This window comes from Frankliniella occidentalis, unplaced genomic scaffold (assembly GCF_000697945.3).
Source record: "Frankliniella occidentalis isolate FOCC.00 unplaced genomic scaffold, Focc_3.1 Scaffold156, whole genome shotgun sequence".
Lineage (NCBI taxonomy): Eukaryota > Metazoa > Arthropoda > Insecta > Thysanoptera > Thripidae > Frankliniella > Frankliniella occidentalis.
This window is the reverse complement of record NW_026267282.1, coordinates 424,983-444,263: the sequence shown is the minus strand read 5'-3', so window position 1 is coordinate 444,263 and position 19,281 is coordinate 424,983. Positions and strand designations below refer to the sequence as shown.

General features: G+C 43.2%; 4 protein-coding genes across 4 annotated transcripts; 2 read left to right on the top strand and 2 right to left on the bottom strand.

The window, feature by feature from the left end:
- Positions 1-2,873: 2,873 nt before the first annotated feature.
- On the top strand, positions 2,874-5,221 carry LOC113201761 (cytochrome P450 315a1, mitochondrial). The gene is made up of 7 exons (XM_026415655.2): positions 2,874-3,475; positions 3,579-3,763; positions 3,851-4,054; positions 4,139-4,278; positions 4,358-4,576; positions 4,660-4,881; positions 4,969-5,221. The coding sequence occupies exons 1-7, from the start codon at positions 3,102-3,104 to the stop codon at positions 5,092-5,094; spliced, it is 1,470 nt and encodes a 489-aa protein (XP_026271440.1). The 5' UTR covers positions 2,874-3,101; the 3' UTR covers positions 5,095-5,221.
- LOC113201759 (exportin-6-B) lies at positions 5,217-15,733 on the bottom strand. Its single transcript, XM_026415652.2, has 17 exons — positions 15,569-15,733; positions 11,045-11,248; positions 10,765-10,962; positions 10,529-10,688; positions 10,138-10,448; positions 9,855-10,030; positions 9,541-9,759; positions 9,343-9,451; positions 9,147-9,239; positions 8,777-9,057; positions 8,408-8,684; positions 8,050-8,313; positions 7,782-7,948; positions 7,492-7,701; positions 7,205-7,400; positions 6,881-7,111; positions 5,217-6,804 (listed from the first exon to the last, which is right to left on the bottom strand). Exons 1-17 carry the CDS (start codon positions 15,569-15,571, stop codon positions 6,703-6,705), a joined length of 3,201 nt encoding a protein of 1,066 aa, XP_026271437.1. The 5' UTR covers positions 15,572-15,733; the 3' UTR covers positions 5,217-6,702.
- Positions 12,006-15,575, bottom strand: LOC113201760 (protein Lilipod). The gene has a single exon (XM_026415654.2). It carries the CDS (start codon positions 15,294-15,296, stop codon positions 13,734-13,736), a length of 1,563 nt encoding a protein of 520 aa, XP_026271439.1. The 5' UTR covers positions 15,297-15,575; the 3' UTR covers positions 12,006-13,733.
- A 280-nt stretch (positions 15,734-16,013) lies between the features above and the next one.
- Positions 16,014-19,182, top strand: LOC113201801 (transmembrane protein 17-like). Its single transcript, XM_026415724.2, has 4 exons — positions 16,014-16,215; positions 16,304-16,407; positions 16,485-16,598; positions 16,680-19,182. Exons 1-4 carry the CDS (start codon positions 16,125-16,127, stop codon positions 16,938-16,940), a joined length of 570 nt encoding a protein of 189 aa, XP_026271509.1. The 5' UTR covers positions 16,014-16,124; the 3' UTR covers positions 16,941-19,182.
- The last annotated feature ends 99 nt before the right edge of the window (positions 19,183-19,281 follow it).

The window sequence follows — 19,281 nt, the reverse complement described above, 5'->3', positions numbered from 1 at the left end:
TTTCTTCCATCTTTCCCCCTCGGAATTTTAAAAAGTAGTTACACCTCTTTCCAGACAAACCAGCTAGTAGATACGGAGGAGCATAAACGTCAACACGCACAGACTGTCTTTTCGCTGGGCCGTAAAGCCCGTAAGGTGCCATGGTCAGAGACGATAGGTAAAACCCCCAGGTGGCAGAGACGCACCTAGAAAGCCCATTAATACGCCAAAAATGCGGGGGAAATGAGCAGAAAAAAAGTGTCTGGGCCAGCCACACGGCAGAGACTCACTACCGAAGTAAGCGTGGCGTGGCGTGGTATGACGTTTATTCACATGTTTCGCGGAAGAAATCTGCGCTTAAATTCGTTCTAACCTCTGAACTTTTAAATCCCGTTCCGGTCGTGCTGCTTGACCTAGTGCACGAGGCTCGCGCAGCAGCTAGCAGCTCGCGGCACATGGCTGGCGCTGGCGGTTGCTCCAGTGCCCTCACAGGGTGGCCCAGGGTGGCCCATCGGCGCCGTTCTTTCTTCCTGTGATACTGTACCGGACGCAGGCGTGCGGGCGGGTTGTATACTCGCACGGGGCTGCCTCATGAGCGACAGGCCAGTCCACACGCACGCCTGCATCCGGTACAGTGACCAGAAGAAAGAGGGCCCCTACTGGCCACCCTGTATGTACCGTACCGGTGCTCTGCTCCACCCTTACCTCGTGCCAGCACCTCTGCTGCGGCAGCTCCAGCTCAGCGTGAGGGTGGTGTGAGGGCGGGCGCTCGGAGAGAACGAACAGTCGAGTGAGCGAGCAGCGATTCGTCAGCGTTCGCTGCCAATTCGTGTCAAACTGACGCGAAATGGTCAACACTAACCGTGAAATAGGAACGCGCCGACGTTTGTGAGCACCACCCGCTACTCTCCCCTCTCCCCGTCTCTCCCTCTCTCTCTCTCTGCCCCCGTCTCCCTCCGCCCGCGGTCTCTGTCCTGCATGGTGCTTCCCTTCCCTCGGCGACCAGCGCCACCCGAGCGATATGGGATCGTGTTTCGCGCGGTTCGCGCGAGCCGAGGATGGCGACGAGGCGACTCGTTCAGTCGAAGACGGCCGTAGCGGCAAGTCCTCGTTCACTGACTGGCGGGGGCGAGTGCGTGCGCTGATGTGTCCCTAACGCTCTACACTTCGCCATCCCCCCACCCCCCACCCTTCAACAGCCTATACCCTCCCCCTGACTGGCCATATAGCGCAAGGGCGGCACGTAGCTGGAAATCTAGAACAGAACAAACGTGCGTCAGAGGACGTGTCGCTCGCGTTTACGTCAGCAACTGCCAGCGGCTGCATTTCTAGTCACTTCTTGACATCCGCCGACGGCCTGATTGAATAGTAGGTAAATGTTTACAAAAATAACGACAAACCGTTCCACATCGAGAAAGTGCTGCGGTACTTGCTGGGGAGCTAACGAGTGACAGTTGGTGGTGTAGTGCAGGCCATATTATGCCATAGGTGGCACTTTGTCCGTCTAGTGCCGCATGCAGGCACATGCGGGTGGGTTTGCCCGTTTGCCTATCGCAACCTGGAGAACCGCGTTTGCATTCCTGCGTGCGGTGTAGCATAACTTTGAAAGTGGTCGACACAGCATGGCGAGCTCCAAAACGTGTGCGCGTTGCGGTGCGGCGGAGCTCTACTCGACTAGACACTCGGCAGGCACGGGTGCGCGATGGGTTGTCGGCCCACCGGGCGCCGCTGCCGCCTCGGCAACCGCTCCTGGCGTCCAAGCCAGGCCCACGAGTTCCGCGACCTCTGCTCTGGTTCAAAGATGATTGATACGGCGTGGGGGTGAACGGGGAATGGTGACCAGTGTGAACCACGTTGTTCATAGAAAGTCTGAAAAACCCGTGACGTTGAGTCGTTACTGAGCACTACAGTGATTGGGTAATAACGAAGCCATATAAGGCCTACACTAATATAAATTTTAAAAAAATGTTAAGTTTTCTTTTTTCTTTTTGGCATTTTTGAAAGTGCACGTCCCCTGAGGCCCTGGAGCCGCCGCGTCGCTGTTGGGGGGCGGGGAGGGGGGAAGGTGTCCCTCGAATACGCCAGGTAAAACGTCGGGCTGGCAAGAGGCCCTCGGAAAGGGGGAACTCCATATGGGGGAAGGGAGGGCGGACTGAGGTGTGTTGGGAGGGAGGGGGGGGGGCTGCTGACGTGTACCCTGTGATAAATCAGCTGTCACTCGGGCCACCGAATACATTTAAGACCAGCTTTGCATGCGCCTACCCTGTGGCGAGACAACCAGCCAGGACCTGCAGTCCAAATCGCTTAAGAAAAACTTTTTCTTCTCCAAGCTGCCAACGTTACGTAGTAAGTAACGTCTTTTGGCTCATGGAGTCGCGATGACTGCGGCTAGGTCCCGACACCAGTCTACACGGCGCGCGACACGGGCATGGCAAGGCGTGGCGGTGCGTGGCGGGGCGGGGCGTGGCGGAGGGTGGCGGGGCATGGTGGAGCGTGGCTGGGCGTAGCGTCGTGGGGCACAGCGCCCACGACGCGGGCGTGCCTGCCCGGGAAGCCAACAGGCCAACACGCTCGGCCTCGTCGGCCTCGTCTACGCCGTGGCGCGCTATCGCCCGGTTCGGCCCAGCCAGCCTCTACAAAGTAACGCTGCCCCCGCCTAGGCGTGCCTCGGTGCCTCGCCAAGCACCCAAAGCCTGGTGGGGGTCTGGACCCACCCAGCCCACCAGGACTCAGGAAGTCAGGAAAGGGCACCGGGTAACTCCCCGGTTCTGGGTAGGAAGGGAGCCCCCGAGATGCGATGGGGTGGGGGGAGAGTGGCAGCTCCCGTCCCGGACGCCAGGGGCTCGCCAGGGGTCCCCGAAGAGGCGAGGCATAAGCATTCAGCCAGTCTGCTGCTTGAGCTGCTGGCCGACGGTCAGCCGGTGTCAACGCTCCGCGCCGCCCCGGCCCGCGCTCTGCCTCGCGCCCCCCGCCCCGCCCCTCCGCGCCTCCCTCGCGGCCGCGGTGGTACGGAGAAGTTCCACTGCGACTGTTCCAGTCGGCGCTGCGGCCGCAGTGCGGCGCGGCCAGAGGCTGAGGCTCGGGTTACTTCGATCATCAAGGGCGCCGCGCCGGCCATCGCCATGTGGAGCGCGGTGCGGGTCGGGGCGGCGGCTCGCAAGCTGCCCCGGGCCGCTGGGACTTCCCTGCCGCCCGCGCGCCGGCGCCAGCACTCTGCGCCCCGCCGCGGCCTCCCCATCGACGCCATGCCCACCCCGGGCGACCTCCCCGGCACGCCCTCCGCCGCCCGGCTGCACGAGTACATCGACATGCGGCACCGTCAGCTGGGCCCCGTGTTCCGGGACCGCATCGGGCCCGTGAGCGCGGTGTTCGTCGCGGACCCCGACGAGATGCGCCGCACCTTCGGGCTCGAGGGCAAGTACCCCATGCACGTCTTACCCGAGCCGTGGGTGCACTACAACCAACTGTTCGGAGTCAAGCGAGGCCTCTTCTTCATGTAAGTGCTAGACACCATCTCTTGAACGCCAACGCGCAGCGACTGAACATAAAACTGACATCGTTTCGGACGTTCTCTCTCACACCTACTCGTGGTCCTCCAGGGATGGAGCGGACTGGCTCAAGATGCGCCGCCTCATGAACCCGCTCATGTTGAGAACCGACCAAGGAGACATTTTCTCTTCAGCCTGCCAACATGTTGCTGAGTCCCTCGTGTCCAAATGGAAGGCAGGTGGCACTCGGGTCATAGGTGACCTGGAGGCGCAGCTATACAAGTGGTCGCTAGATAGTGAGTACACCTCAGGGATCTGCAACACAAGTATTTATAAGGAGTTAATTTACGTTTTAAATCATTGTAATATATGCAAATTTCCAGCCGTAATTGCTGTCCTAATGGGACCTCTTTATGAAACACACGCACCAAAATGGAATGATGAGGTGGAATACTTGGCACACAATATTCATAAAGTGTTTTTAGAAACTGGAAACATGTCTCTTATCTCAGCCAAAGACGCGCAAGAAGGTCAGCTTCCAGTTTGGAAGCGCTTTATCACAACAGTTGATGCAAGCTTAAATACAGGTAATGATATGTTGTTACATTAAAAATATTACACAACAGTTCCTAGATCATGGTGGATTATGATTGTTTCCCTCTGAATTACAGCTCGGTCCCTGGTGCTACAGATGATTCCTCTTTCCACTGGTGAATCTGGTGGTCTCCTGAAAGGAATGATAGAATGTGGAATGTCTGAGGAAGACATTATAAAAGTGGTTATTGACTTCATAATTGCTGCAGGTGACACAGTAAGTTTCCACACAATTCATTATTTTAACTGCATTACTGCCCTTTAACAGTTGGTCGTTCAAACATTCTTTGTTTCAGACTGCTTTGTCACTTCAATGGACCCTATACTTGTTAGCAGAAAATCCACTCACTCAGGGACATGTGGCAGCAGAATTAACACAGGAAACTGATATTTTGCAGTCAGCTCTTGTGAGAGGTGTGGTGCGAGAAGCCTTAAGACTATACCCTGTGGCACCATTTCTCACGAGAATAATGCCTGAATCTTGTGTTATTGGTGGATATGAACTACCCCCTAAGGCAAGATTTTGAATGTTTTTTTCTTATTATTTTTACATGAAATTTAATGAAATGATGTGACACATGGAAAATCACAATTTTAGGAACTGGTACTGCTATCACTATTTACAAGTGGAAGAAATGCCAACAATTTCCCAGAACCAGAAAGGTTTTGGCCTGAACGCTGGCTTCGAACATCTCATTCAACCAATGGATCATATAAAGCAGTCCATAACCCACATGCTTCTATGCCTTTTGCAATGGGAGCACGATCATGCATAGGTAGAAAGCTTGCAGAGACCCAAATGATAACAACCTTGGCCGCTGTAAGTATGACTTATGCTTTCGCTTATGATTGTGTTAGCACCGTCTATTTGTTTACAACCATTAATTAAAACTTTGCTACATTTCAGATTCTCAGAGATTTCGAAATAGAACTGTTAAATACAGAAAACATAGATATGGTGCTACGCATGGTTGCTGTTCCATCAATACCCTTAAAAATAGGACTCCGACCACGTACTCAGACTAGTCTATGAGATTTATAGAACATACCTAAACAGTTATTCTCTTCTTTTAAATTTGAAAAGAAAAAGTAAGAAAATAGCCTGAAAATATACAGAGTCCTGTGAAGTTTTCATACAATAAAGTGTTGCGACAATTCAATTTACGATTATCACCAATCAAACGTTTTTATTACAATTTAATACAAACTATGGGTGTCATACAAAATGTTCAAAAGTAAAAAAGCTACTCAGGAGGAAAAACAGTTCAAAAGCATGAAACCGAAGGGAGCTGAACTCCCCTCATAAATGTCATACATAAATTATTGCTTACAAAAGTTGTGGTCTTCACAGATGCATACATAAATTCTCTGACAAACGACAAAAGTGTCAATTCTCTTCCACCGTCTGCAGCATACAATGGTGTAAAATCTCCCATAAGTTACTGTATATAACACATCACATGGCATGATAATTAATTTCTTAAAAAGACCATACAGTTCAAATGGAAAGTTAAGAAACAAAGTTGCAGCAAGTTCATTTTACCTCTGAGATTGATTTATCTGGTCCCTTTTCAGTAAGACAATTATTTACCTCCTAGATTCCACACTGCAACCAAGTTGTGAATACTTCTCTTTAAAATATCCTCGTTTGCTCTATTCACAATCAAACAGGTGACAAGATGACAAATGCAAGAAACAATTTGATTAGCGACATCTGCAGCATCTCGAAATATGTTTTACAAAACAGTAGTTAAGACTGGACAAAATCAATGTAAAAATACTGGTTTTAAATACAGTATGACCGTCCCTTATTCATTTTACCACACAATACTGTAAAATACTAGTCAGCCTTTCATCATAATAACATGTAATTAGGGTTGCTACCTTTATAAAACAGACACAAACTGAGGGATAATAAAAGAAAAAAAAAACAACTTCCTCTAAAAAATATCATCAGCTCTCTTACAATCCTATGCAGTCCAGCTTCACTTCACATATGGCAGCGGAGTTAAAAACTCTCTCAACAATATGATTACTTTAAAATTTGTTAACAAACACTAAAAATTGTAGTAGATACAAAAACTTTTGAAAAAACTAAATATCAGTTCATTAAGTTGAACTGAAAATCCAAAAGAAATTTTAAAATATTTTGTAGAATAGGTGAAGGTTATAAGGAACAAAGCAATGTTTTTTGTCATAAATGCTAGGAATGTTGATAAATTATTTCAAGCATTTCCCACACTTTTTAAGTAAACACAGAAGATTTCTCCTTACATGCACTTTTTCTGCTTCCTCACTCGTATGAAATGACTGATACATACTAACAAGCATCTTTACAAACACTGGACCACCCTCAAACAAAACAAAAGTACAAACAAAACTTCTTTTTACAAGATTTTTAAGTAATAGAAACAACATTTATGTAGAGATTAACTAAGAATGAATGAGAAATTATGTACAATGAAATGGCACAGTGAAAATGAATGAAAAACTTCACATCACAGAAATTAGCATTCATATTTTTAAAATCCACAATTTTAACCATGGAAACACAAATTTAATCACATTTTCTAAATCCTGCTGGTTTCTAACAAACAAAATGAAAACTTAACCTTTACAGTAGAATGAGACCCGAAACTTGTCAGAGTTGGATACTACCAGCAGGAAGAAATGAATTGCAAAGTTTGTAACACCTCATGTCATTTGTTAGACGAGACACATTTTGAGTAAATGATGGCAAATCCTAGAAAAGAAAGACAAATAGCTGTATGAAAAGTAATATAAGGCATCTACTTGAAAAACAGATGAGGTTTACTCACGGTAGAATTGTTAAAATTACGAAGTAAAATGACTCTTTGAGAATCATCTAAACCTTCAGATGTTTGTAGAAATTCAGGTAGAAATGATGAGAAAAAGAAGCTAAAATCAACATTTGCCATGTTGAAGACTGCCACAGCAATGTCTTCACTTAGAAGGGCATGTGACTTGTTGACTAAGGTTTCAAGAAGAACTGATAAAAATCTGGGAAGAAGCCCTTCACAGAATTCAGCCTAAAAGAAGAAAATATTGCAGATTAACTATTTTGTGCAGACAGATCCTGAATAATTGTAAATGATTTCTTGAAATACAAAGAAAAGCCTCACCTTATGATAAAGTTTCCAGCGATTATTTAATATTTCTAGGTTTTGGAGATTTTGCCTAAAAACATTTATATCAGACTGAAGAAGCGACTGACCAAATGCATTGAGGATTGAAAGAAGCTGTGCTTTGTGTTCTGACTTGACACTTGTCTGTTGCAGTTGACTGGAGTAAAAATATTGCCATTTGTGTAACAAAATACTGCAAAATGAGAAACGGGAATTTTTTAAAATGCTGTACATTTTAATTTGACACTTTGCTGTCATGTTTAGATTTTGCTTTAAAATTTTACCTGAACAAAAGCTGGAAGACAGCAGGCTTAATTAATGGAGCTTGATGTTCTGCAATGACAGGATATATGTGATCCATGCATAAAGTAATACTAGAGGGAATGAAGTGTTTAAATGCATTGCCTGGCTGTGTTACAATAAGCTGCAGAATGTGTAGGAACCTTTCTACACCACCACACTTCTCTTGAAGCAGACAAACAGAAAGCTGCTCACTGGAAAAAAATATCATAATTTAGGAGCGCACTAACTGAAAATTCAGATTGATATTAAGGAAAAACAAACATCTACATACCGGGTAAAGCACTCAAGGAATGTATGAACAGCTTGCTGAGTAAACGCTGCCCCAAGCTGAACTTGGAATGTACCAAAAGAAGCAAGGAAAAAGTTCAAGATTTGTTCACTGACCTCCGCATCACTGACATAATTGGGGAATAAAATCAAAGATTGCTCCAACCAAGTCTATTAGAATGATTTTAAAAAAGAAGGTTGTGTGTTAATGAGTGCAGATGTTTAGCTATCAAATTTTTATTCCAAGAGGTTTTATGTTTTGGTCCATTTACCTGCAGTGACGAACACAGCAGCTTCTTTCCCCATGTATTTTCCACCTGTGAATTTTCTATAAACTCTGCAAGTGAACGGAATGTTCTTGAAATTACAGGTGCTGCATCTTGAGGATTGTGTATTCCAGCCGCTGCTATTCTTCTCACATCATTTGTCATTGCATCAACAAGCATCGCCATAAGCTTGTGTCTTTCTTCGAAGCACTCTTCATTTCCAACAGCAACTAATGCACTGCAGAGTGCTTGTCGGACTACACCTTGAGTCTGCACCAAAGAAATAAGCAAAGTTTTACAGCAGATATCACAAGAGTCATATGCACACATGTGTACTCTTACAAGATAGAAAAAAAATACTTACAGTAGATTCCAGATGAGTAAGAGGGTCACTATAGAGGCTGCGTACATATTCCATACTCCAAAGTTGACCTGATTTTACTGTGCCTGCCAGTGTTAGCAGTAGGTGAGCAGCTGCATGTACAAGGGTTGATTGTTCATTTTGATCTTGTAAGAGTGCTACAGTGGCTCGCACCATATCATTGATTAAGCGATCTACTAGGGCATGATCAACTGAACTTGCTTGCATTTGTGCAATCCAGTGACTCCATGCCTTTAACGCAGCTAGCACTTGTACATGTCTAGAATAATACATAAAGACAACACCAAATATGAATGAGAAAAGCAAGAACTACCACAGTAAAACACTCACAATCTCAAAAACTATTCTTACACAAGCAACAAATTTCGTGAAATAGTTGTTGGGGAGAGGGACCAATGATGAGGACGAAGCTTCGTTGCCAAAGCAGCCATAGCAACAAGGCCCTGAACCAGTTGTTGGGCTTGTTGTACTCCAGGCAAAAAACTTTCACCCGTAAAGTGAGGGTAAAACCGACCGATAGCCTGAGTCAAAGATGCTAGATCTCGAACTGAATATTGTAAGTCAGTACTGGTTACTACTTTCTCAGAGCATAAATGGGTGTATTCTGAGCAGACTTCTTTCCATGGTTCAAGCTAAACACATAAAAATGTATCAATCAACAGGATGGATAGAAAATTAAATTTGTTAATTAGATTAAAAGAAATCAGCTAAAAATATCTACCACAAGAGCATAAATATGGAGGGGGGCAAGCTCAGCAACAGTGGCAATGCTTTCTATGCTTTTTTGAAGAAATCTTTGCCATTCAGTTTCTCCCTAAAACAAAAATATGAAGGTGATGAGATTTAATCACTTGATGGAAGCAATGGAAGAAAATGAAAACTGCGTTTTAAAAATGCAGTTAGTAGAAATTACTTACATCATCATCAGGAGATTCATCATCAAGATTTAAAAGTTCATTCCTATTTTGACGAAACTGCATTTTTTTCAAAACTTGGCCAACTAATAAAACTAAGGCTTCCTGATACCTGAAATAAAAACTTTCAAACATTAATAAAGAAGGGTTACAAGGCCTAGTGGCTATGGTTTGGTGCATGGTACATGGATTAAAACTGACCTTGCATTGAGCTGACTATTTTGTCGTTGTTGAAGATATTCCAGTAGTTGTTCCCATATATCAAGACACTGGTAGTATCCATCTAAACTAGGCTGTTGAAAAGTGAATCTCAATAAAAGAGAAAGTAACTGTGACACAAGCCATTTAGGACTTTTCTCTAGTCGATGCAAATGCTGGCTAACAACTAGTCTCAAAAAATCCAGTAGCTTTTCAATAAGGCTGTAAAATAAGATAGTGTAGTGTGATTGATGTGGGTCAGCATACATGTAGAGCACACACAACTTCAGATTACAAAGAAAACAAGAGTAACTTACTCTTCCGAAAGATTTCCAATATGATTAATTAGTTCATGACTTAGAGCCAAAGCTTGCTCACAAAGGCTTAATAAATTTTCTTCCCAGTCATTAGGAACACACTTCTTGTAAAATATTTCATTGACTGTCGCCATTGCTAGCACACTCAAACTTGTATCCGTATTGCTTGCATGTACCTAGAGCAAAAGATTCACAATTTTATTCAGGGGTAATTATTCTAACATGGTGCTGAGGTTTCAATCTGCAAGACACACCCCTAGAACCTAAAATAGCTGTTAATTACCGAGTGATGTGCATGGATCCAGTAAAATACTACAGATGTGAGAGAGGGAGATACGTGGGGACCCAAAGGGGCCCATGACAACAGATGTGAGAGTGCTTCAAGAGCCAATCTCACAACACCAGTGCTTCTTTCTCTACCCCCTGACGATAGCATACAGCTCAAAAGAGAGCCAGGAGGGGAAGCTGAGTGTGGTTGGCCATGAGTTGGACTAGGTGGTGGTGTTGCGGTGACAGCAGGGGCACCTACTGAACCACTGGAGCTCCCTCTACGGCTGGCATTCCCTTCTGATTGCTGTGCTTGCTCTAGAATACCTGCATATACAAGGATTTAAGTTGAGGTGGCAAAACTTAATTGAACAAAAATACAAAACATAAATAACTCAAATGCTTGCCTGTAAGGATGGCAAATAATTGAGGCACATGTTGGAGAAGTAATCTCCGCAGTTCTTCTCTGCGAGAAACACTTAGATCTTCTCTGGACGATATTAACTCTTCCGAAGAAGTTTGAACAAAAACTAATCCTAACGAAATTGTCTCTGCACTCTGCAACAGCTGTTGTTGATTCACAAAATTAAAATTTGAAGGAAAATATTTAACAAAACAAAATAGCCTGAAAAACAAAACTTACCTGAATAATATTTGTGAAAAAATCTGGGTAAAAATGAGGCCAGTCCAAACGAGCTATATCCACTACAAGTTTAACTAGCTTATTTTTAACAAAAGGGGGAACAGATGTATGTCGTTGTATTAATAATTGATAAAGCGCAGACTTAAGTTGAGCTCTTTCCTCCCAAGCTAATGCAGACCATTGCTTGTTTATAACAGTCTGAAAAACATAGGAAAGAAAAAACTCTTTTAATTAATTTCTGTAAATTTAAAGAAACCTACTTTATGCCTGCGTTACTCACCTCAATGGTAGATAGGCAGTACATGCTGACATAGGGATCCGCAGAATGAGCAAGGAAATAAAGGCAGTGCTGCCAGGATCCCTGCTGACTGCTAAAAGCATGAAGGACTTGTTCAATTTCATGTTTCCGTCCATTGCTTGTTTCATTGGAGAAAAACTCTTTCATAAGTCCTTCCAGGGTATTCAAGGAGGCTGCATCTCCTGCCTACACAGATCAATACAGCAGAATTAAAAACATTTCACTTAATTACTGGAAAGGCTTTTAGCTTCTATGAGATTGTGAAGGAATGCAATGCTTTACAACTTTACATTGCATAAAGAACAAAAAGAGTAGATCCAAAATAAAATAAAAGTTGATAAAACCTTTAGGCAATCTCCCTTTATGAAAATAAAATTAGAGCTTGTAGTGTTGAACAACAATGTGAGTTATGAGATAATGACGCTGGGTTCAATTATGTATACTTTCCGAACCTATCCTGGCTTATAAAGCTTAGCCTGGCTGACTTTGGAAAACAGGCCAAGGAAACTGAGAAGTTTTCATTCTCCAAACTTATCTACTTTCCTTCTTTTCCATGCCAAAATGTTGATTTACCGACAAATATAACTAAGTGAACACAACAGCATTAGGATTCACTTTAAGAATGAATATGGACAGCAAGAACAGCAAAGCCACAAGTCATATGGATGTTATGAAATCAACTAAATACTGTGTGGAACATACAGAAGATTATCCTGTGAGGGCCTTTCTGAAACTCCATTTCAAAGATATCTTTGCCTCATTTCAGCTAGAATCAGGCATTCTACAGAAAAGCAGCTCTTTATTTCAGTTAGAAAAGAAGGATTTGGTAATGTCCAGCTAACTCAACCCTGAGATAAGAAATTTGTCCCTGAAAATGCACTAATGAGCAATGATGTTTGCAAAAATCAAAATAGAGAATGGGTTAAGAAACGCAATACATCAATTTGATCTGTGTAAAATTTATTCAAAATCACATACAGTCTTTGATGTAAAGCAATTGCAAGAGAGACTGCACTCCATTATTGATAAGCAGAAGTGTTTCAGAAAGGCTCTCAAATTTCCGTGAAACATTGGAAGTAAGAAACATAGATAGATACTATACTCCTTATAAGACAAGCTTTACTGACTTTGCAGTTTACTATAGACAAGGAAAATCGGCGATAGAAAATGTGAGCCAGGAGTTAATACTGAAAGCATTCATTGAGACAAATGTAACAAAGCCAGACACAGAGGAAGCAAAATCAACATTAAGTGTAATTGAAATTTAGTCACTTTCACAAATGACAAAGAACTCACAGGATATAAATAGTATATTGACTAAAACGTGCTTTCAAGCAAAATACAAGAAATGACAACTTTTCACAAACATAGCATGAATATTGCCAGAGATTTGTTAAATATTGGTAAAACATGTTAACAAATAAGAAAAGACCTAGTGGACAAGTCAAAGGTTTTTGGTGGTATCAAACAACAAAGTACCTACAATCATAGAATCACAGAAAATCTTGCTTAGGTTCAATACACAATTACCACACAGCCTCCTTTGTTTCACACATGAAGCCATTTGAATCACATTGACTGATAAACTAAAAAATCTACCTACTTCCTGACTGACGAATTCAGCCTTAGAGTAGGGAACAGAGTGAGCCATTCAACAACTGATTTCTCATATGAGTCAGGAAGAGAAAAACAGACATTCCTTTTGGACTTGAGATATGTCCCTGTCATAAGCAGAATGTTAAGTGCTAGTGCATGGTGCTTACATAATCTAAACATGACACATTAAGACAACTTGGTGGTACAGATATGAGGATATGACCTTCTTTATCACAGATTTAATGTATTAAGGGTTTCATTGTCTTCACATATGAACATAAAAAAAGAAACATTTAAACACTTTGTGACTAACTAAGTCTACAGTCAAATCAGAAACCATAAAAGTTAAGCAAGTGGCTAGCAATATTATCAGTATATACTGGTCACAAAGAACAACTTGTGAAATATAGGACTTATACTGATATTGCTGTACATTAAATCTTCACATTCAAGTTGAAAATCAGTCTCATAAATTTGTGCTGACAAAACACCTTGAGGGACAGGCAATGTTAGAAAGGCTACATGAATACATCATATAATATTCTTCACAGCTGCGGTGAATTTCTGCAAACTACAGTACCAATAATTGTCTTTCCAATATACATACACAAGTTTGCAACGACAACACAGAAATACTAGTGGAAGACTTGTTTTAACTTGTCAAATTAATATTACATAATAATAATCAAGCAAATTGAGAAAATGGCTAAATAACTGGTCTTCACTAATATTTATAACAAGCTGACTGATCATAATCACAAGAAAAATAATTAACTTCCCTCAAAATATATACAGAAGCTCCAGTTTTCTTTTTTTTTTTGTTTTGGCAAATTTAAGAAGGGAGTATGCAATGGAGGAAACATGACGACTAGACCATACTTGCTTTGCAGTGAAAAAAGCTCCCATTACATAGAGAAAAAAAAAACAAAAAAAAAACAGCAGCTATGGAAATTATTTGAAATAAAAGACCTATAAAAATGATTATAAAATAAGAAATAAATTACGTATTCCTACAGAAAGCCAAGAACTTATAAATAACTTAGTTTTTTTAAAATCATTCAAACAGAATGCTCATTTAATCTTCCTTAGTTGGTGAGTTAGATGCTTTGGTACCTTTCTTGGTAGTGGAAGCCTCAAATATAGTGGCAAAAAAGCTACGAAATCTAGCATACAGCTCTTTCCTGACTGTACTAGTGAATTTGTTCATGAGGCACAAAGTGGCAGCAGATGCAAAAGCCAGGTTGTATAACAAGACAATATTAAAATTTCCAAGCCATTCTATTCTTCCAAAATCACCCAACAGATCAAAGTTGGTGATTCCCAATATTCTTGAAAGGACTGGTAGGGCTGAACTTAAGACAAGAAGCATGCAGCAATTGGCTATTACATGGGTTAGGGTTGTTTGTTGAAGCTTTGGTCTTACCCTGGATAGTAATGGAAGGGTATACAGTCCAATGGATGATGTCACAAAAAGATACAGTATCAGAACTATTTCCAGAGCTGCACCAAATGGTCCGAGCATGGACAAGGAAGATATTCCGAGGGTGAATTGTCGAGTACTCAGAGGTAAGGCTTTCATACCAATAAGCAGTTCTAGGGTGTTCTGTACCACCATCAGAACAGCGATACATGTCAATGCAATTAGTAATAACATGGCCACAGGATACACCAAGTTCCTCTGAAGCCAAGATGTTCGTCTTTGCTTATCAACAAGTTTACGTTTCTCCTCACAAGCACTTAGCTTCTTCTCTAGCAGATGTACTAAATCTTTCTCCCTATGTAAAGTTCTGGATGACTGACTGTCTGGATCTGATATATCCATTGGCATTACCATTGGTGGTGGACATAGGTTCAGATGGCTAGATTCTTTTACTTGTTTCAGGCGTCGTCTTAAACACTCTTCTTCCAGCCTAGCTACAGAGAATTCTTCATTAAGATCCCTCAAGAACTGAGGTTTAACCAAGAATAGGCTCACAACACCAAAGAGGCGCCCAAATCCAAGGGGAGTACAGATTAACAACATCAGAACACCCAAGAAGGATACACATGAGTATAAGAAAGGTAAGTAGTAACTCCATAAATTCAGAAGAGTTTGAAAACTTGATTTGTCTTTGTCAAGCAAGGCTGAAATGATGTAAGTAAGGCCTAGTACTACAATACCAAGCAGAAACAGTACTACAACGGTTTCATACACCCTGCCCATCAGTCCCTTTCTACTTCCAGCAAAACCCTCTGACTCAGTAAAGAGATATGCAAATGGTAAGAGAACAAACAAAGACAAATTAGAGAAGAGAAAAACATGATTCCACAAGCCTTGTATAAGGGAACTGTTAAGCCATTTGACATAATAGCTATTTGGATATATGATAAGAACTTCATTGCTGGCAATAGAAATTGGTAATAATAATGCCGCACCAACTGACACAGCCAAGGAAAATGTACATAACCATAGGCTGATTCGGTAGACCATGGCTTCATCTTCATCGGTAGACAAATATTCTTCCCTGTCTCTTCGACGAAATCTTCCAATCAGAGTGTAGCTGGACAAATACAATAATAGGAACAAGAGCATAAAAATAATGTTCTCCCTCACAGTATTGTGGAATATTTGTTCCTTCAAATTTGGTTCTTCCTCCATCTTCAATCTTCAGTAAGCAGTCAGCAAGGGCAGTCATCAGTGCAGACCCGTTGACCATAACCTCACATGATGAGGAAACTCAACCACCAGAGGAAATGTATTTTTCAGGATAGAAGGTTTGAAGAACTTGAAAGGGAATCTTCCGAACCACTGGCCCGAAGAATATTGACACACTTGCAGCAACTCGGAAGATGGCCACTTGTGGAAGCACGTCTACGGCGCAGGCTGAATTAGGCCACAATAGTTTTAACTATTTTCCCTTGGTTTCTTACCATGGTATGACTTAATTAACCGCACTAACGCTCCGGCATGTTTCTAGACCGAACGGTCGAGCAAATGGGAAAAATACGTTGAGCGTTAAATCATTGCACTTTCTGCTTCTTTAATTGCTCTTGTTACTATGCAACGGGGGGCGGGGGGCCGAGAATTCACGAATGAATATCTCTATCAAGAATCAGACTGCAGTACTTGAGGAGGCTAAAAAATGTGAGTATGAGAAAGTTATCTGTCGAAGTAGCAACAAAAAAACACCCCAGTCGTTAAAAATTTTGAATTTTAATTGATAGAGAAAATAAAGACGGTTCTCAATACGAAAAGGAAAATCAAGTTTCTATCAACCCATTCACGTAAATAAAGAAATGCCAAATCAAAACGAAAAAGGTTCGATGAAAGCTTTCCAATATTTTGTTCAGCAGTTGGCATCGCATAGCACCTCATACCCTAGCAACCGGACTTAGCAACGGCCGTTTGTTTATGTTTTGTTATATTCCATAACAAGTCAGTTTTATAGTTGAAGGTGCACTAAGTCAAGAAAAACACTTCCTTGAAATGGCAGATTTGCGAAATGATGAAGACTCTCCCGCAACAGTCAAAGCATTCTCCTTGAAGCAACAGCCTACACAAGACTTCATCAGTTTGGGTAAAAACCTGTCAATTACAAGCTGTTTGCTATGCAACTAGTATTTTGACGCCACAATCATTATTTTCTGTGATCTTGATTCCTGTAGGTCACGAAATCACTTCTTGTTTGCCATTGCAAATGAGCCTATACTTCAATGTGTTAATCTTCCCATTCTGGATTTTAATTTCAATTATAATGCTGTATTTAAAGGTAAATAATATTTATAGCTTTCAACGATTATTCCTATTCATGCATTTTGTCGGCTTATATTTTCTTTTTCTTTTCAGTATGAGTACTTGACAACTATCCATAGATTTATTCTAATTTTAATAATTGTTTGTTTAACCACAATTGAAAGCATACGATTGTACTTGGGATATTTGGGCAACCTGTCTGAGAAGGTTTGTTCAGCATTACTTTTAAAAAAGATTTAAAACTTAAAATATTTTTGAAATATATTAATTATGTTTTGTTTCCATCAGGTTCCAGAATTAGCTGGATTTTGGGTATTATCAATAGTTTTACAGTTACCACTTCACCTCCTCCTACTCTTCAGCCCACCAATGTGGCCACTACCTGCTGAATCAGCAATTGAATCTGTGATGCTCGTTCTCCTTTTGTCTCAACTGATGACAGGATTTTTCGCACTCCGTAAATCTGCTCTCCATCAAGCTAGAAGATATCATCTTGCTCAGATTCGCAATAAAATGTCTACAGAACAATCGGAAGTGGAAGTGAAATAATGTTTCCTATGTTAGGAAAAGTGGCCATTATTTTTTTGTTATTAAAGCAAGTGACAAGAAAATGAACAGTCAAGCAAGTTTACCATGTAGTAAATGACTAGGATACCCCACCCCGTGCAGGTTGTGTCGATATCCCGCGTCACCGTCGAGACGCTGGATAGGAAGAGACCGGCCATCGGGGAGTATCGTCGAATGGAAGTCACCGGACCGCGCTCGGCCCTCCGTCTCCGTCTCCAGGTGGCTGCACCAGGCTGAGTACCCAAGAGCTCACATGCTCACATAAACAGTAAGGCTGTCGACTTTACAAATGTCCACGAAAGCACAAGATGGACATTTAGGTTCCTGGCCCTGGCCTCATGGCGTGAGATCGAGCGACCCCCTGAAGGCTGTGTGACGGGTGGGCGGAGGGCGGGTCAATCCATTGGAATATGCGAGGAAGAGAGTTGGCGGATTAATAACCATTGGTCTTGGCAGGATTGGAAACTCGAACTTGCGAGAAGCAAATTCCTTGAAGAATGGAGCGAGGGGGAATGGGGTGGAGGAGTAACTGGCGGTGCCGTGGTTGCGCGCGGGAGAGAAAGAGAGATCGGAGGGAGAAAGGGGGGTAGTGGATGGAACGTTATTAGTGGTGGTGAAGTGGAAGGGGTGGCATGGCGTGGCGGGCTGCTAGACGCCGGCGTATCAATATTAAAGCCCAGAAATGTTCGGGCCAAGCCCACGGCGCCGGCGCCGACCTTCCCTGTTGAAATATTGGGCAACGGCCGACTGAGCGAAGAGGACGAAGAAAACATCGGCCCGCCGGCCGGCCGGAACCGTCTGGCCACCGGGACAAGCAGGCCGACCTCGCCTTCGACTGAACGCTGGGTCTGGAGCTGATCCTGGGGCGATAAAATGTTCGCCAACAACGAGAAGGCGACAGGCGAAAAAAAGAAGGGGGGGGGGTAGAGGCATGTCCGTTTCACTCCAGTCGACTTTCTCTCACTCGGCATTCTCTGCCTGGCCAGTCCGGTGCCCTCTCTGCCTTAGTCACCTCCCCACTCTCACTCACCCCCTCCTTAGCCCCTTCTACACTTCCCTCTTTTCACTGTTTCCTCTTTCCTTTAGCCGTCTCCACTTTTTTTCCGGCACACCCAGCTTTGAAGAGAGCGAATGGTAGAAAAAATATGTATTAATATATATACCTCCAGGCCAAGGAGGGAGCGAGTGAAGCTATGGGCTGACTGGCTGACTGACTGACTGACTGACTGGCTGACTGACTGACTGCTGACTGACTGACTGACTGACACGGCAGAGGTCTCCCTCGATTTTTTTTTCGTCCGCATTTAATAATCTTCCTTCCCGTCCCGAGGGTGTTCTTTTTAAACCTGTCTCCTCATAACACGCCCGCCCCACTCCTCCCCGCCTCACCACCCTGACCCGCGCTAGACCCTAACATAATCCTGACCCCCTCCCCGTTAAGTCGCCCTCAAATGACGCCTCCTCGCCTCGCACCCCTGTCCGGTCTTCCTTCCTCGTCCCCGGAATGAGGTTGAGGACAAACACCAGGTAAGCCCGTCAACAAGCTGCCTGCCAGGCCAGGCCAGGAGAGGAGGGGAAGGATATCTTTGTTTAGAGGGATTGGCAGGCAAAACAAGGCGAATCAGTGCCGATGAGTTAATCGGCTATTCGGGGCACTACTATGGGGAATACATCGTAGAGCTGCCTTCTTTTATAACCCAGTTTAGTCCAGGAATAATCGATTTCAGCCTGAAAAAAAAGATGTAGCCTTGCAAATTTACAAGGCTGGTTCACAATTTCATACTCTTTCATTGAGCATGGAATCAAATTTTCCAATCCAGTTTTCTTATGCAATTCTGTTATGTATTGATGATTGCGTGTTTATTTTGCTTTGAAATATGTATAATACCTGAAAAAATATCTGTGTAATTATGAGGAAATTTAAAAAACCACAGAAAAAAAAAGGAACATTAAAAAATATTTGTACATAGCTCCCTCATGAGAGTCTTGTGTACTAAAATATGTGTGTGGTGCTGGTTTTGGGTTGAGGGAGAGGGCAAACGAGGGAGAAACAGACAAAGTTGGGCAAAGTCGTACCTTAGTAGTGTTTGCAGTGCACAGCTGGTGAAGGCGGGGCGAGGCGGGAGCTCACGGAGTGTGATGTGGTCGCCCCGTTTCAGTCGCCACCTGCCGACTGATTCAGAGGATCCCCTTCCTCGCTCTGTCTCTCTCGCACGCATGGAGCGCGCAGTATGGATGCGAGAGAGACAGAACGAGGAGAGCGATCCTCTGAATCAGTCGGCTGCAGATATTCTCCCTCCCTCCCTCCCTCCCTCCCTCCCTC

What these genes read in the sequence shown, in the direction of transcription:
- LOC113201761 (XM_026415655.2), top strand. Translation starts at nt 3,102, where the DNA reads ATGTGGAGCGCGGTGCGGGTCGGGGCGGCGGCTCGCAAGCTGCCCCGG. An exon ending in TAATTGCTGCAGGTGACACA is followed by an intron (nt 4,279 to 4,357) that starts GTAAGTTTCCAC and finishes TCTTTGTTTCAG; the next exon opens with ACTGCTTTGTCACTTCAATG. An exon ending in GATATGAACTACCCCCTAAG is followed by an intron (nt 4,577 to 4,659) that starts GCAAGATTTTGA and finishes TCACAATTTTAG; the next exon opens with GAACTGGTACTGCTATCACT.
- LOC113201760 (XM_026415654.2), bottom strand. Translation starts at nt 15,296, where the DNA reads ATGGAGGAAGAACCAAATTTGAAGGAACAAATATTCCACAATACTGTG.
- LOC113201759 (XM_026415652.2), bottom strand. An exon ending in TGCTGTGTTCGTCACTGCAG is followed by an intron (nt 7,949 to 8,049) that starts GTAAATGGACCA and finishes TCATTCTAATAG; the next exon opens with ACTTGGTTGGAGCAATCTTT. An exon ending in GCTGGAAACTTTATCATAAG is followed by an intron (nt 7,112 to 7,204) that starts GTGAGGCTTTTC and finishes TTCTTCTTTTAG; the next exon opens with GCTGAATTCTGTGAAGGGCT.
- LOC113201801 (XM_026415724.2), top strand. Translation starts at nt 16,125, where the DNA reads ATGGCAGATTTGCGAAATGATGAAGACTCTCCCGCAACAGTCAAAGCA. An exon ending in TTATAATGCTGTATTTAAAG is followed by an intron (nt 16,408 to 16,484) that starts GTAAATAATATT and finishes TTTTCTTTTCAG; the next exon opens with TATGAGTACTTGACAACTAT. An exon ending in TGGGCAACCTGTCTGAGAAG is followed by an intron (nt 16,599 to 16,679) that starts GTTTGTTCAGCA and finishes TGTTTCCATCAG; the next exon opens with GTTCCAGAATTAGCTGGATT.